Source organism: Phyllostomus hastatus, unplaced genomic scaffold (genome assembly GCF_019186645.2).
Source record: "Phyllostomus hastatus isolate PE091 unplaced genomic scaffold, TTU_PhHast_1.1 phas_contig_17, whole genome shotgun sequence".
Classification (NCBI taxonomy): Eukaryota; Metazoa; Chordata; class Mammalia; order Chiroptera; family Phyllostomidae; genus Phyllostomus; species Phyllostomus hastatus.
In genome coordinates this window covers 38595010-38611359 of record NW_025333664.1, presented here as the reverse complement: position 1 = coordinate 38611359, position 16350 = coordinate 38595010, and the positions used below count along the sequence as shown (strand labels likewise).

At 39.3% G+C, this 16350-nt stretch overlaps 1 protein-coding gene across 2 annotated transcripts in view; it reads right to left on the bottom strand.

Moving 5' to 3' along the window:
* SEC23B (SEC23 homolog B, COPII coat complex component) overlaps nucleotides 1–16350 on the bottom strand; it is a 50416-nt gene that overhangs the window by 16244 nt on the left and 17822 nt on the right. For both annotated transcript variants that reach the window (XM_045833025.1, XM_045833026.1), the window contains exons 12-15: nucleotides 13633–13722; nucleotides 12569–12675; nucleotides 11005–11158; nucleotides 7964–8041 (exon numbers count right to left, since the gene is read on the bottom strand). In XM_045833025.1, the coding sequence (XP_045688981.1) occupies nucleotides 7964–8041; nucleotides 11005–11158; nucleotides 12569–12675; nucleotides 13633–13722 (429 nt within the window). The remainder of the gene's footprint in view (nucleotides 1–7963; nucleotides 8042–11004; nucleotides 11159–12568; nucleotides 12676–13632; nucleotides 13723–16350) is intronic.

Here is a 16350-nt window from a genome sequence, read left to right as displayed (position 1 = left end):
GGATCAGCGAGCTACAGGACAAAATAGAAGAAAACACCCAGAAAGAGCAAGAAAAGGAAAAGGGACTCAGAAAGAATAAAGAGTCATTAAAAGAAATGCAACACAATATGAAACGTAATTATTATCCATATAACACAGATACCAGAAGGAGAAGAAGAGGACCAAGGGACAGAAAACCTGTTTGAAAAGTAATGATGGAAAATTTGATGAGAGAAAAAAGTCATACAAATCCAGGAAACACAGAGAGTTCCAATCAAGAGGAACCCAAAGAGGTCCACTTCAAGACACATCATAATTAAAATGGAAAAACTTCAAGACAAAGAGAGAATCTTAAAGGCAGCAAGGGAGAAACAGGAAGTAACATACAAGGGAGCCCTGATAAGGCTAGCAGCTGACTTCTCGATTGAAACGCTCCAAGCCAGAAGAGAATGGCAAGAAATATTCCAAGTAATGAGAACCAGAGATCTGCAACCAAGGTTACTTTACCCAGCAAGGCTCTCAATCAAAATAGAAGGCCAAATAAGAAGCTTCCCAGACAAAAGAAATCTAAAAGAATACACCTCCACCAAACCAGCTCTGTAAGAGATACTAAAGGGACTGCTTTAAGGAAAGGAAGGAAAGGAGAGAAAGAGAGAGAGGGAGAAAGAGAGAGAGAGAGGGAGGAACACAGGCACATAAATGGCAATGAATAAGTACCTATCAATAATAACCTTAAATGTAAATGGATTAAATGCTCCAATCAAAAGACACAGAAGAGCTAAATGGATAAGAAAGCAGGACCCACAAATATGCTGCCTACAAGAGACCCACCTCAGGTTAAAGGCCTACACAGACTGAAAGTGAAGGGCTAGAAAGAAACTTTTCAACCAAACAGACAGGAAAAAAAAAACCAGGGTAGCAATACTCATATCAGACAAAATATACATCCAAAAAAGGGCCATAAAGAGAGACCCAGAAGGTCACTTCATAAAACTCAAGGGAAGAATCCACCAAGAAGACATAAACATTATAAATATATATGCAGCCAATATAGGAGCTCCCAAATACATAAAGAAAATCTTAGAGGAATTCAAGAAAGATATTGACAGCAACACAACTATAGTGGGGGATTTTAAGACCCCACTGTCAAAAAGAGACAGGTCTTCCAAACAAAATCTCAACAAAGATATTCTGGCATTGAACAATGCCCTAGATGAAATGGACTTATCTGAAGTATATTGAGCCCTCCATCCCAAAGAAGCTAAACACACATTCTTTTCAAATGCACATGGAATATTTTAAAAGACACCCACATGATAGGACACAAAACAAGCCTCAACAAATTCAAGAAAATTGAAATCATACCAAGCATTTTCTTGGATCACAAGGGACTATAACTAGAAACCAACTCCAAGGAAAAAAACCCAAAACACTCAAAATTATGGATATTAAATAGCATGCCATTAAACAATGAATGGGTCAAGAATGAAATAAGGGAAGAAATCAAAGTTTCTGGAAACAAATGAAAATGAACTCAAAATAACTGAAAACTTATGGGACACAGCAAAGACAGTTCTGAGAGGGAAGTTCATAGAATTACAGGCCTACCTAAAACAGATAAAAACATTTCAAACAAACAACCTAATGCTACATCTACAAGAACTGAAGGAACAACAACAAAGACAGCCCAGAGCAAGTAGAAGGAAGGAAATAACCAAGATCAGAGCAGAATTAAATGACATAGAGACTAAAAGCACAATTCTAAGGATCAATGAATCCAGGAGCTGGTTCTTTGAAAAGATAAACAAAATTGACAAGCCTTTAAGCAGACTCATCAAGAAAAAAAGAGAGAAGACCCAAATAAACACAATCAGAAATGAAAGAGGAGAGATTACAACTGATACCACAGAAATACAAAGGATTTTAAGAAATTACTATGAAGATCTGTATGCCAAGAAATTTGAAAACCTAGGTGAAATGGACAAATTTCTAGAAAAATATAATCTTCCAAAACTCAATGAAGAAGCAGAAAGCCTGAGCAGACCAATAATAGCAGATGATATTGAAGCAGTAATCAAAAAACTCCTGACACACAAAAGCCCTGGACCAGATGGTTTCACAGGAGAATTCTACAAAGCATTTAAGGAAGAGCTAATACCTATCCTTCTCAGACTATTCCAAAAAATCCAAAATGATGGGAGACTCCCAAACTCTTTTTATGAGGCCAGCATCATCCTAATCTGAAAACCAGATAAAGACTCTACAAAGAAAGAAAACTTCAGGCCAATATCACTGATGAACATGGATGCTAAAATCTTCAACAAAACATTGGCAAACTGTATCCAACAATACATTAAAAAGATCATAAACCATGACCAAGTGGGATTCATCCCAGGGATGCAAGGCTGGTACAATATTCACAAATCAGTAAATGTAATACATCATACAAACAAAAGCAAAGACAAAAATCACATGATCATATCAATAGATGTGAAAAAAGCATTTGATAAGGTCCAGCACATATTTATGATAAAAACACTCACCAAAGTGGGAATAGAGGGAGCATTCCTCAACATAATAAAGGCCATATATGAGAGACCTACAGCCAACATCATACTCAATGGGCAAAAACTAAAATCTTTTCCACTAAGATCAGGAACAAGACAAGGCTGTCTACTTTCACCACTTCTATTCAATAAAGTACTGGAAGTTTTAGCCACAGCGATCAGACAAGAAAAAGAAATAAAAGGCATCCAAATCGGAAAGGAGGAAACGAAACTGTCACTGTTTGCAGATGACATGATAGTGTACATAGAAAATCCTATGGACTCGGCCAAAAAACTGCTTGACCTAGTAAAGGAATTTGGCAAAACACTGGGATACAAAGTCAATACTCAGAAATCAAAGGCATTTTTGTACACCAACAATGAAACAGCAGAAGCAGAAATCAAGAAAAAAATTTGAGGACTTCCGGCAAGATGGAGGCATAGGTGGACGCACCATACCTCCACGCACAACCAAGATTAGAACAACAACAATTTAGAGACAGAATAACACCCAGAACTGACAGAAAATTTATCTGAATGGAAGTCAGACAGCCAAGAAGTTGAAATATAGACCCATTCATCCAGACGGGTAGGATGGGCAGAGAGGAGCAGCCAGGCATGGGTCGAGGCACTCGGAGAACAGGGAGAACTGGGTGCATAAGGCAACCAGGAGTGCATAAGGCATCTGGGGCATGCAAGATTGCAGTGGGTGGACCCTGAGTACGCAAGCGGCAGCTTGCAGACCCAGTGAGGCAGTGATTGTGGACCAGGGCAGAGCGCTCAACCCAGAATCCCAGAGAAGGGACTGAGGTCCCAGGAGACGGGAGCTACTGCCATTGTTCCCTCCCACCCCCACCCCCACATACAACATCCCAATCTAGCGACTGGGGTGCCCAGCCCCGGTGAACACCTAAGGCTCCACCCCTCAACGTGACAGGAGCAACCATACCAAAAAAAAAAAAGAGGGAGAGAAACACATGTCTCAAACAGAAGAGCAGATCAATGCCACAGGACTCATCCTTTTGAGCGACCAAGAGATAGCCAATCTATCAGATGCACAGTTCAAAACACTGGTGATCAGGAAGCTCACAGAATTGGTTGATTTTGGGCGCAAATTACATGAAAAACTGCAGGTTACCATAAAAGAGATGAAGGAAGATGCACGGAGAACCAATAGTGATGGGAAGGAAACTGGGACTCTAAACAATAGAGTGAACCAGAAGGAAGAAAAAAACAACCAAACAGGAAAGAATGGAGAAATAAGAATTCAAAAAAACGAGGAGAAGCTTAGGAACCTGCAGGACATCTTTAAACATTCCAACATCCAAATTATAGGGGTACCAGAAGGGGAAGAGGAAAAGCAACAGACTGAACACGAAAGGAGAACTTCCCCATTCTGGCAAAGGAAATAGACTTCCAGGAAATCCAGGAAGCTCAGAGAGCCCCAAAGAAGTTGGACCCAAGCAGAAACACACCAAGGCACATCATAATTATATTAGCCAAGGTAAAAATGAAGGAGAGAATCCTAGAAGCAGCAAGAGAAAAGGAGACAGTTACCTACAAAGGAGTTCCCATAAGGCTATCAGCTGATTTCTCAAAAGAGACCTTACAGGCAAGAAGGGGCTGGAAAGAAGTACTCCAAGTCATGAAAGACAAGGACCTACATCCAAGATTACTCTATCCAGCAAAGCTTTCATTTAGAATGGAAGGGCAGATAAAGTGCTTCTCAGATAAGGTCAAGTTAAAGGAGTTCATCATCACCAAGCCCTTATTTTATGAAATGTTACAGGGACTTATCTAAGAAAAGAAGATAAAGAAAAAACATGTATAGTAAAAGGACAACAAACTCACAATTATTAACAACCACACCTAAAGCAAAACCAAAAGAAACTAAGCAAACAACTAGAACAGGAACAGAACCACAGAAATGGAGATCACATGGAGGGTTAGCAACAGGGGAGTGGGAGGAGGAGAGAGGGGGGAAAAGGTACAGAGAATAAGTAGCATAGATTGTAGGTAGAAAATAGATAGGGGGAGGGTAAGAATAGTATGGGAAATGTAGAAACTAAAGAACTTATGACACATGGACATGACTAAAGGGGGGGATATGGGTGGGAGAGGGTGTACAGGGTGGAGGGCAGTGAAGGGGGGAAAATGGGACAACTGTAATAGCATAATCAATAAAATATATTTTAAAAAAAGAAAAGAAAAAAATTTGATATAGCAAAAAGAAAAGTAAGATACCTAGGAATAAACCTAACTAAAGAGGTAAAAGACCTCTATTCAGAAAACTACACAACACTGGAGAAAGAAATCAAGGAAGACACAAACAAATGGAAACATATACCATGTTCATGGATTGGAAGAATTAACATCATCAAAATTTCCATAGTACCCAAAGCAATTTACACATTCAGTGCAATACCTACTAAAGTACCAATGGCATATTTCACAGACACAGAACAAACACTTCAAAAATTTATATGGAACCATAAATGACCCCGAATAGCTGCTGTAATTTTGAGAAAGAGGAGTAATGTGGGAGGGATCACAATACCTGATACTAAACTATATTACAAGGCCACTGTAATCAAAACAGCCTGGTACTGGCATAAAAACAGGCTCGTGGACCAATGGAACAGAACAGAGAGCCCAGAAATAAACCCAAGTCTGTATGGTCAATTAATATTTGACAAAGAGGGCAACAACATAAAAAGAGTAAAAACAGCCTCTTCAACAAACGGTATTGGGGGAACTGGACAGCTACATGCAAAAAAATGAAACTTAAGCACCAACATACAGCACACACAAAAATAAATTCAAGGTAGGTAAAAGACTTAAATATAAACCGTGACACCATTAAAGTCCTAGAGGAGAAGATAGGCAGGAAAATCTCAGATATTTCATGCAAAAACATTTTTACTGACCTGCCCCCTAGAGCAAGGGACATAAAGGAAAGAATAAACAAATGGGGTCTCCTTAAAATAAAATGCTTCTTCACAGATAAAGAAAACAGTATTAAAATAAAAAGAGAATCAACCGTATGGGAAAACATGTTTGCCAATGATACCTCAGACAAGGGTTTAATCTCCAAAATATATAAAGAACTTACACAACTGCACTCTAAGAAGACAAGCAACCCAACTAAAAAATGGGCAAAGGACTTGAACAGACACTTCTCCAAGTAGGACATACAGAAGATCCAGAGACACATGAAAAGATGTTCAGTATCGCTAGCTATCAGAGAGATGTAAATTAAAACCACAATGAGATACCACTTCACACTAGTCAGAATGGCCATTATAAACAAAGCAACAAACAACAAGTGTTGGAGAGGTTGTGAAGAAAAGGGGACCCTAGTGCATTGTTGGTGTGATTGCAGACTGGTACAACCACTATGGAAAACAGTATGGAATTTTCTCAGAAAACTAAAAATGGATCTGCCTTTTGACCCAGCAATTCCACTGCTGGGACTATATCCTAAGAACCCTGAAACACCAATTCAAAAGGACCTGTGCACCCCAATGTTCATAGCAGCACAATTCACAATAGTCAAGTGCTGGAAGCAACCTAGGTGCCCATCAGTAAATCAATGGATAAAAAAACTGTGGTACATTTACACGATGGAATTCTATGCAGCAGAAAGAAAGAAGGAGCTCCTACCCTTTGCAACAGCATGGATAGAGCTGGAAAGCATTATGCTAAATAAAATAAGCCAGGCAGTGAAAGACAAATACCATATGATCTCACCTTTAACAGGAACCTAAACAACAAAATAAACAAACAAGCAAAATATAGCCAACGACACTGAAATAGACCACGGGCTGACAGTGACCAGAGGGGAGCAGGGAGGGAATTTCAGGGGAGAATGGGAAAGGTTTATAGGAACAAATATAAAGGACACATGGACAAAAACTAGGGGGTAGTGGGGACGGGTGGGCTGGAATGGGAGTAAAGGACAGAAAACAGTACTTGAACAATGATTAAAATAAAATTTAAAAAAAAGAAAAAGAAGAAGAAAAAGATTCCACAACTATAAAAAGATTGCAAATCAGTTCTCCAGGCCAACTCCTTCCTTTTAAAGAGGAAACCAACACCTGGCTGGGTTAGCTCAGTGGATTGTACATGGGCTTCAAACCAAAGTCTCCAGTTCGATTCCCAGTCAGAGCATATGCCTGGGTTGTTGGCCAGGTCCCCAGTGGGGTACATGTGACTGGCAACCACACACTGATGTTTCTCCCTCTTTCTCCCTCCCTTCCCCTCTAAATAAAAGCTTTAAAAAAAAATAAAGAGAAAACCAACATTCACAGGATTCAGGACTTCACCCAAAATGCAGAGCCAGTGTTGGAACTTGTCCCGGATTCTGGCTCTTTCACCAATGCTGCATAGCCTCAGTTCAGGCACAGGCCAGAGAAGAGGCACACATCTCGTACCACAGAGCTCTACTCTGGGCCAGTGAGATGACCTCCGAGGCCCCCTTGAACCCTAATAATCAGAGATATACAACTGCATGATTCAAACCTGTGTCCACTTTCCAAAGCAAGTATTTGAAAGGATAATATACATTTGGACAACCAAGTCCTCACAAGTTTATTTAGAAATAAAAGTACTTCTTTTTATTTATTCCCCATAAAGGTGTCTCTGAGGGAAGAGGAAATAAAGTTGAGCTTGCTTCCAGTGCTGGAAAAGCTGCTCCTGTGAAGAAGCCAACCTGAAAGTTTCAGGTCCCAGCTGTGGAGCCACCAGCTCACATTCACTAAGTGTTAAACATTAGGTTGGCCTCAGCTCACGTAATCCTCACAGCCACCCACTGAGCTAAATTCTAGTTTTCTCATTTACAGGTGAGGATAGAGGTTCAGAAAAAGTATATACCCAGATCCCTGAGAGCAACTTCAGGCTTCCTTCACTCAACCTCCTTTCCCCTTTGTTCAATGGCTCCCAAATGCTTAGTTCCTGTATTAAGCAGTTATTTATAGAAGCTGCTTATTAGTGCTGATTCCTAGTTATGATGCAGCATAATAACCATGAACATATCATTAAATATTTGTCACATTAATACAGTCTCCTTTATTATATTCATCTTCCAATATGCTTCATTTTCTTCGCTGTTGTTTGTTCGCTGCTAAGGTAGCTGATAATCCACCCAGAACTTCCACAAATTAAGAGATTTTGTTGGGGCCTTATACAATGAACCTGTTTTGCCTTTTCATGATAGTTAATTGTTATTTTCTCCTTTCTGCATGTCACCTCTGTCTTCTGTAGGGCTCAGGCAGCGCCTGGCACAGAGACACAGTATTTCTCTTGAAGTGAACCACCTTTATCACCTAGAGCCTGAGTCTCAAAATATACCAAGTCTTCACTTTGCCCCAAAAGTAGCAAGTCTTATTTCTATCACAATTTATTCTTCTATAGTTATTTGAGAAACATCTACTACTTACCTGAGGATACAGAGAGAAAGACTCTGATAGCCTAAAAGAAGTGGCGTCTTCCTTGTTATACTGTCCAAACTTCTGACACTGTTGAAAGAAAACAGTAAAAAGGGTAGGAAAACCCTAAGTTGGAGTCACCTGGAAAAATCCTTGATGTTAAGAGAGCTACATTTTAATCAATTCTGCCACTGACTGTGTCCCAAACCAGCACTTCTCAGCAACAGATAGGCAGACACAATACCCAGTGTTGTTAAAATGCAAATTCTGGCTTGGCAGACCTGGGGAAGATGCGGAGATCCTGCATTCTAACCAGCAACCAGGCCATGCTGGCCAAATACCACTCTGACTAAAGAGGGGCTGGATGAGTTCTCAGGTGCTTCTTCCATAAAAATTTAGAAATGAATGAATGAATAAATAAATAAATAAATAAATAAATAAATCCCTCTGAGACCATGAAATATTACCTACCAATTATAGATCAACTTTGATGTTCCATTACTCTGCAACTCAATATTCTTATTCCTTTTAAAGGCAAATTTCTGAAAAATGTTTTCTCTCCCTGCCTTTATTTCCTTTTTATTTCACATATTTCCTCTGGCCATTAAAGAATTAGGCCATCCACCATTTAAATAAATCCCATCTCTGGCATTCACCTTCTTCCTACCAAATCAGATGCCCTTGCAGTTCTAATGTTCCTGAGATTCCCTAACACCTCAAGCCAACAGACTCCCCAAACTTCTGGAAATTCTCCCCTTCAGCAATTAAAACAGCACTTTCCTTTCTTCCGTCAACTCTCCAACCAATCCTGTTCTGCCTTCTTCAATAGCCCCTCATCTTCCTACTCCTTAGAGGTAAGTTCTCTGTTCCCTGCTCCCAGACTCACTGCTTCAGCTACAAATGAACACTATAGCCAGACCAATGTCATCCAAATTCCTCCTTTATGTCCAGTGCTGACTTCTACCTAACTACCAGATCAGCCTATCAAAAATAAACTATTGCACAAAAAAAAAAGGAAAAGAAAAAAAGAAGACGACTCACCTTCCTCTAGCCTAAAGCTGCTCTCCTTTTGTATTTTTCTACCATGCTGTCATTCTTGCAATTACCCACTCTTAGAATAGTCAATGCTCATTTTTAGGGGATTTTATTTCACATATAGTTTCACCAAGTTTTATCAATTATTTTTTTTTAATTTTGATGTTGTTCCTTTTTATTGAATTTATTGGGGTGGTACTGGTTAACAAAATTATACAGGTTTCAAGTGCACAAAATTCCACAACATATCATCTGTACACTATACTGTGTGTTTACCATCTCAAGTCAATTCTCCTTCCATCACTATATCAGTTCTTTTAGCATTCATCCTGATTCCAAATCTTCTCCCACTTTTAATTCTGCTGCCACCCTGGTCTCAGCTCTCTTGAGCCTGTAAATCCCTCTATCAGGTCTCCCCAACAATAGCCTTTTCACTTTCCAAATTAACCTCATATGGAATGGTAAATGTAAATACAAGAATCATGCTCCTGTCACACCCCTGCTTGGGAATCACACCTAAGTCCCCTTTTACTCTAATGTTAATGGAAGTGACTTGACTTCTAAATGAAGACAATTCATAGTTAAGCTACACTTTCACTGCCTCTCTCCCCACTGCACATTCTGGCCTCTGTGACAGTGGTCTTGCCAATGTCCCCAGCATAAGCTGAAGTGCACAGCTACCTCCCACAGGATGGGCCCTCCACTTGCCAAACCTTGCCTTCTTCTATCCTCCCACTATCCTACTCATTTTTAAAAGATTTAATTCAAGGCTCACTTTCCAAATAAAATCAACCACTTGGACCCTCTGTTCCATTTTCAAATTGTGTCTGAAATGTTAATATTCCCAGGAGCACAAAAAAACACAAAAAGGTTCCTTGACACAGTAAGGGCAAACACAGAGCTAAACAAAGCTAAATGTTTTTTTACTAGGCTTTCAATGCCTTTGATCATAAACACCTGCCATGAATTACCAAGAAAGTAAAATTGTAAGGTATGATAATTATTGATTTATTGCCTTATAGCTCCAAACTCACCCTTTCTGCCTACAGTGAAATGGATCTGGGCTCTTTAAAAATTTTTCCTTTGCTAGTTGGCACAATGTTGAGCTTTATCAGTAGATGGTGCTGGAGGCAAGTGTTTGCTTCTGGGTTCCAGTACGCTCAACTCAGCAGCAGCTTTATGGCTTCCCCAGTGCCAAACTCCCGCAGCACATGGCAGCCAGCAGTGATCCCACACCCTGAGTGCTTCTGATAAAAAACTTCCCTATGAAGAATTTTCCTCAGCACCCCAGAGTGCTGGGTTTTCATCTAATTCTAGAGAGTGAATTTCTAGCAAGTTCCTCTGACACCACACAACACCATGGCATTTTCTCTGCCATGAGACTCAGTGAACCTTGGCCGTGCACTCCCACATAGATCTAGACCAGACCTGGAGAAAAAGGGGCTCTTTCTTGGGTACTCTATCTCAGCCTAGAAGCAGTGACTGCACCTTTTATCTGCTATTTTTATATCATTTAGCATTCTCTTTACATCTTGCTAGCCAAGCCTCATTATTCTAATCCCCTGTCGTGACAGTAATTCTTTACATAAACCTTTCCCTATTGAAATTACTGTGTGGTTGCACTCTGATTAGATCAAAAATGACACATTAGACATCTCCTTACACTCACTGGGCCATGAACCGTTACTTCAAGAAAAAAAAAATCTCCAATATCAGGATGGAAAATACATGACACAGAATTCACAGTGACTCATCTAAATCAATTTTCAAACACACAGATTTGCATCATTCTCTAAATATCCTGTGTATGTTGTTTCTTCCCAACTGTAATGTAAACCTTGAGAAAAAAATGCCCATTTAATACTTATCACTCTCAGAATGCCCAGTATTTGGTATTTACCAGGTAGGCAACTAATAAATTTTTGTTGACTGACTGTATAAAATAACAGGTTTAAGTGACAGTTTCTTTTCTCAGAGCAAAGACCAAATGGAACCTAGTGCCATTGTTCCCAACTTACCAGTCGAATAAGTTGTCGGTCCAGCCACCGGAGTACATCAGGCCCCTCCTCGGATTCCGCTCGGAACACTCCCAGCCGTGCCATCAAGACTGCTGCGGCCTCCTGGTCAAACGCAGCTTCTATGTGCTTGAGCTGACTCTGTGCATCTGCCCAACTGACAGTTCCAGAGTTAGTACCATGCTTATATTCAGAACAGAAAACCAGCTCTTCATTAAGATGAAGAAACCTAAGTCCTGTTCCTTCATCTAAGATAACACAAATTCAAACTGCACTGTCAGAAATCACAGGAGATTTACACACATTTTCACTTACCCTCATGTGATTTCTGAAGATTATATGTGCAAAAGAAAATTATAGGGAACTTCCCAATATTGTATAAGACATCATGAAGTAGATAACTAAAAGGTACCTAAATCTCCAGCCAGTGTTCCTTCCTCTAAATCAATCTTACAAAAATCTAAATCTTTACAAATTCATAAAATATCTTCCTTGGAATCAGGGTATAGAGAATTAGAATATACACAAAAGTTTGCACATGAATAAAGACACTATGAACAAGGCTAGAAGACAAAAGAGAGACTAGAAATAGGCATGAGCATCACACAAAATTATAGAGTTCCTCTACATTATTAAACAAGGAAAAGAAACAGGTTTTACAAAATGGGTAAAGGCTATCACAGAAGATATACATATAGCCAATAAACACGGAAAGTGCTCAACCCATTGATAAATGAAAAAAAAATATATAAAAGTGACATATTGCTCTGTATTTACATGTTATAGATTAACAATATCATTATTAGTAAAGAGACAGGGTACCCCCCCTTACACTACCAAGGAAAATACAAATTAGCTTGTTAGGAAAGTAGTCTTGCAGTATCCAAAATTCCACTTCTATGAAATGACTGGAAATACTCATGTACACAAAGATATAAAAATACGAATGCAGCACTGCTAGAAGGAAGGTAAGACCTGAAATGGCCCTTACTAAAGGAGTGGTACATCCCATCCAAACCATATAACAACCATGAGAATGAATGAGAGAGGTTTATCGTGTTATTGACATAGATGTCCTTGACACATTGAGGAAAACATAAAATATATTAGTTTAAGAAGTCATACATGTATATAATACACACATATGGTATATAATGCCATAGAAATGGGACTGTAAAGTTAAATCCCAGCAAATTGCAGCATTTTACTTCTGAGCAACAGCATTTTAGTTCTGAGGAGGGTGGGAGAAGAGACCCATTCTTTATATACATATGTGCTGCTTGAATCTTTTACAAGGAGGATGTATTTATGGGTTATTTATCTAATATATAAAGTAACAAAAAATAATTTTGAATGAACTTATTCCTACTGAGATGATTCCTCTGGGCAAGTGCTAACTGGGTTAGCCAACAAAGCCTCTTCCTCCTCCTCCTCTGATTAAAGGAGTCAATGAGAAATTGGTGAGAAACATTTAATGGAATTACAAAGATAAACTAACAGATATTAAATTGTCTTTCCTAAGGCAAAAATCAGTCAGCTCAACAGAAAGGAAACTGGGGATGCTCACTTTCGGGCAATGGTGGTCACACGGATGCGTCTCTGGGTGCTGGAATGTTGATACTGTGTGACAAACTGGATGGCACCTCGGCCTCCTTGGGGAATCGGGGCGTTGTGCTGCAGGGCGAGAGGCCATACGCTGCATCACTGTTATAGGCATGAGTCAAATAAAACAGAGCACAGTGCCCTTCCTGAAATGGCTGACATGGTGGTTCTTGAATTTTGAATGGTACACTTAAAATCTACACATTGTACTGTGTATGACTTTCACCTCAAAAAAAACAAAAAACCCTCAAATAAATACTCACTGAAGTTAATGGTATTCATGCTGAAGTATTTGGGATGAAACAAACTGATGACTGCAATTTGCTTGAAATGTATCAAAAATAAGGGATTGACAAATGGATATGTAACAAAGCAAATACGATAAATGTTAACTATGGAATATACATGGTGGGTGTATGAGTGTTTTCTGTACATTTCTTATAATTTTTCTGTATGTTTACATTTTTTTAATTAAACATTGGGGCCCTGCTGGTGTGGATCAATGGACTGAGCATCAGCCTGTGAACTGAAAGGTTGCTGGTTTGATTCCCAATCAGGGCACACGCCTGGATTGCAGGCCAGGTCCCTGGTTGGGGGAGTGCGAGAGGCAATGAACTGATGTTTTTCTCTCACAATGATGTTTCTCTCCCTCTCTTGCTTGCTCCCTTCCCCTCTCTCTAAAAATAAATAAATAAAATCTACAATAATACACTGGGGAAAAAATTAACTAACTCAAAATTCATTATATTGGTCATATATAATTGGTCATTATATAACAATGGCTAGGAAAAGCCATTACTCTTCTAAAAACCTTATCAGTTCAACAATAAAGTAAGGAAAGCAGTCTATAGTCTAACTCTGACCAAACCCTGGAGGGAATTAAAGAGACTTTGCCAGACTGATCATAGGCCAAAGGTAAGCTCAAAGCAGCATCTATTTGTGGGGAAAGAAACCAAAGGCCACCAGTCTTGTAATAAATCAGAAAACAGAACACTGAGACATAAATATTCATGAAGAAATCCAACTCACCTGATTAACTACTTCAAAGTAAATGCCAAGTGTCGTTGTAGGATCCAGGCCACAGATTTTCCACTGACTTGTACCACCGACACCAAGCTCCTGGGGTGAGAACAGGAATTGAAACAAAACAAAAAAGCTACTCCTGCTGTTAAGTGCTGATGAAAAAGACAGATGCTGAGGAGAAGATTATCTCATTCCACATGAAAATTTAACTCAAAAAAATACAATTATGGATTAGAATATGGTTAATATCTACATTTATAGTACTTTTTTTTAAAGCTTTTTATATTGGTACTCTGATCAACTTCCATTATATCACCTGTAAAATTTACATGTACAAACAGACATACATACACATATGGTACCTAACACAGAAGTTAAATAAAAGAATCACAGTTTCGGAAGAAGTAAATAGTAGAAAAGAAAAAGGATTATCTGCTTAGCTTGAAAGTTTTATGTACTTCTTTCATCATTATGAGAACAAAAAAGTTATACAATGTTAGCTATCAATTTTTAATCTAATTCCTTTATGTAAAACCTACATATGAATTCTTGGTAAGAAAATTGATTTTAGTGATATGAAGGCTGCTTTTTACTGACTAACTGAATGGTTGCCAGAGATAAATATGAGGTTCACTAAAATGTGAAGAGTATCACTATTTTAAGCATGCCATCTAGAAGGGCTACAGATATCAAAAATACCTATATTCACCTACTGAGATCACTAGACTCTGAAATACACATTCTATCATTCTAGAGATAGGAAGTATTACACATTTTAACACAGCTCATCAAAATGAGGCATACTGAGTTAAGAAAGTAATGTGCTTATGAAGAGTCTTGCTGTTCTTTTTTTTTCCTTGCAAAGAAAATTTAGTAAATATTTCTCTCAGCTAAGCTCTCATAGTTGGTGAAAAGCCAGGAAGCCCAGGTTATAGACAGCTTTGAGGTACTAGTATTTGAAGTTGCTAGTTAAAGGGCAAATTCATTTGGAAAGGGAAGAGCAAAATGTGTAAAGGGTGATGGAAATTGAAGCACTTGAGGCATACATTTCTGAGTCTCCATACATAAGGCTACTTTTTGGGTAACTTGCTGTTAAAGAAACAAAACTGGAAAGAGCTAATATTTAGTCAAAAAAAATAAGGGTGGAGTTCACAGAGATTAGAATACAGCTAAAAAGCTGTCAAAATAAAATGTGTCATGTGAGGTTTGAGATCCTGGGTTGATAGGAGAACCCAAGGGCACTCAGCTTCATGCAGAGGTTCTCCCCAGCTCAACTGAATTTTAATGTACTGCCAACTTTGCAGCCCTGCATAAGCTTTTCAAAATACTCATTCCTCCTCACATGAACCCCCTCCCTGCACACCCCTTTCCTTTGTCTGTGAGATGCCTGGGAGCCCTCGAGCCCCTCAGGGCCCTTCCCACCCTACATTAAGTACCCTCCTTCCTACTGTGTTTTGGGCTGTAATTTCCTCCATCTAACCCCGTATCTCTTTCAGGGGATTCATAGGATCCAACAGCATTATTAAATTTTTGCATCTCTTCCTATTATTTCCAGAGGTCTGGGGTAGAGTTGAAGGCTTGTGCATATAATTAGTCCACCATCTTCATTCAATATTGACCCCTCTGCTTTCTGCTTTATAAAAATTCCTCAAATGTTCTGGCCCTTCAATGGCAAGTTCTCTCAATTTCCAATGTATTGAGTTTCATGACACTGTAAATATATCTTTGTTGTCATTCCAGTAGGTTCTTGAATGTACATTCAGACCACCATCTCAAATGGATTATTTCTAAATTGACCCTGGACTCTGGCAGAAGGAGGGTGGACTACAGTCAAATAAGGAGAGACTGGGTTGTGTGGCTCTGGGGAGAGAGCTGAAGGGGCAGCCAGGAGGATCCCTGTACTTAGCCCCTCCCCCACACTGCAGACTCCATCTGTCTTGCGTAGAGCACTCCCCTCCATGATATTACTTCTGTGTTACTCTGAATCCACCCAAACTGCACACTGTCAGCTGAGTAGAGCTGAGGTCAGTCTGGTCTCTCTATAAAACCATGTCAAGAACCTGTGTACCCAGCCAAAGAACCAGCAATCTCAAGGAGATAATGGCCAGAGGAGAAAGAAACTTCTTAAGTGAATTACATAGCAGCTCTAAGGTACAGAGTGGGGAGAACAAAGACTGTTTCATCAGTGTTAGCAAAGCAAGACTCAGATGGATGGATCTATGGATATTAACCTTCCCTTTTAGTGGCCTTTTCTAAAAGCTGCAGGTAACATCTGCTGAAAGAGCCACACCCAAGAAAAATGGCAAAGTAAAAGAAGACAGCATGCCTTTCTTGCCTTGCTAACCCATTCTCCCACATCTCTCCACACCTATCAACTCAATTCTTTATATATGAAACTTCTTAAAATTTCGAATGAGAAGATCAATGGGTTCAGAGTATGCCACCCCAAAATATCCACTCTCATATAAGGATTATTTTGAGCTGAAGGAAATTTAAAAGAAAAACTGACACAAGAAAAACTCTCTGCCCTCCCCTCTCTACCAGGAAGGACAGATGATTTTTCATCACCAAAGACAACAGTAGATGCTTATCAGCCCAGAAATGGCACCAGAGGAATCTACAGAACAAACTTTGCTGAAAAATAATATATTACGTTCCATTAGTTTCCTCCACATTTGACACTCTAGAAGCTCAAAGTTCCGTTCCTCTGTCTCACTATTCCAC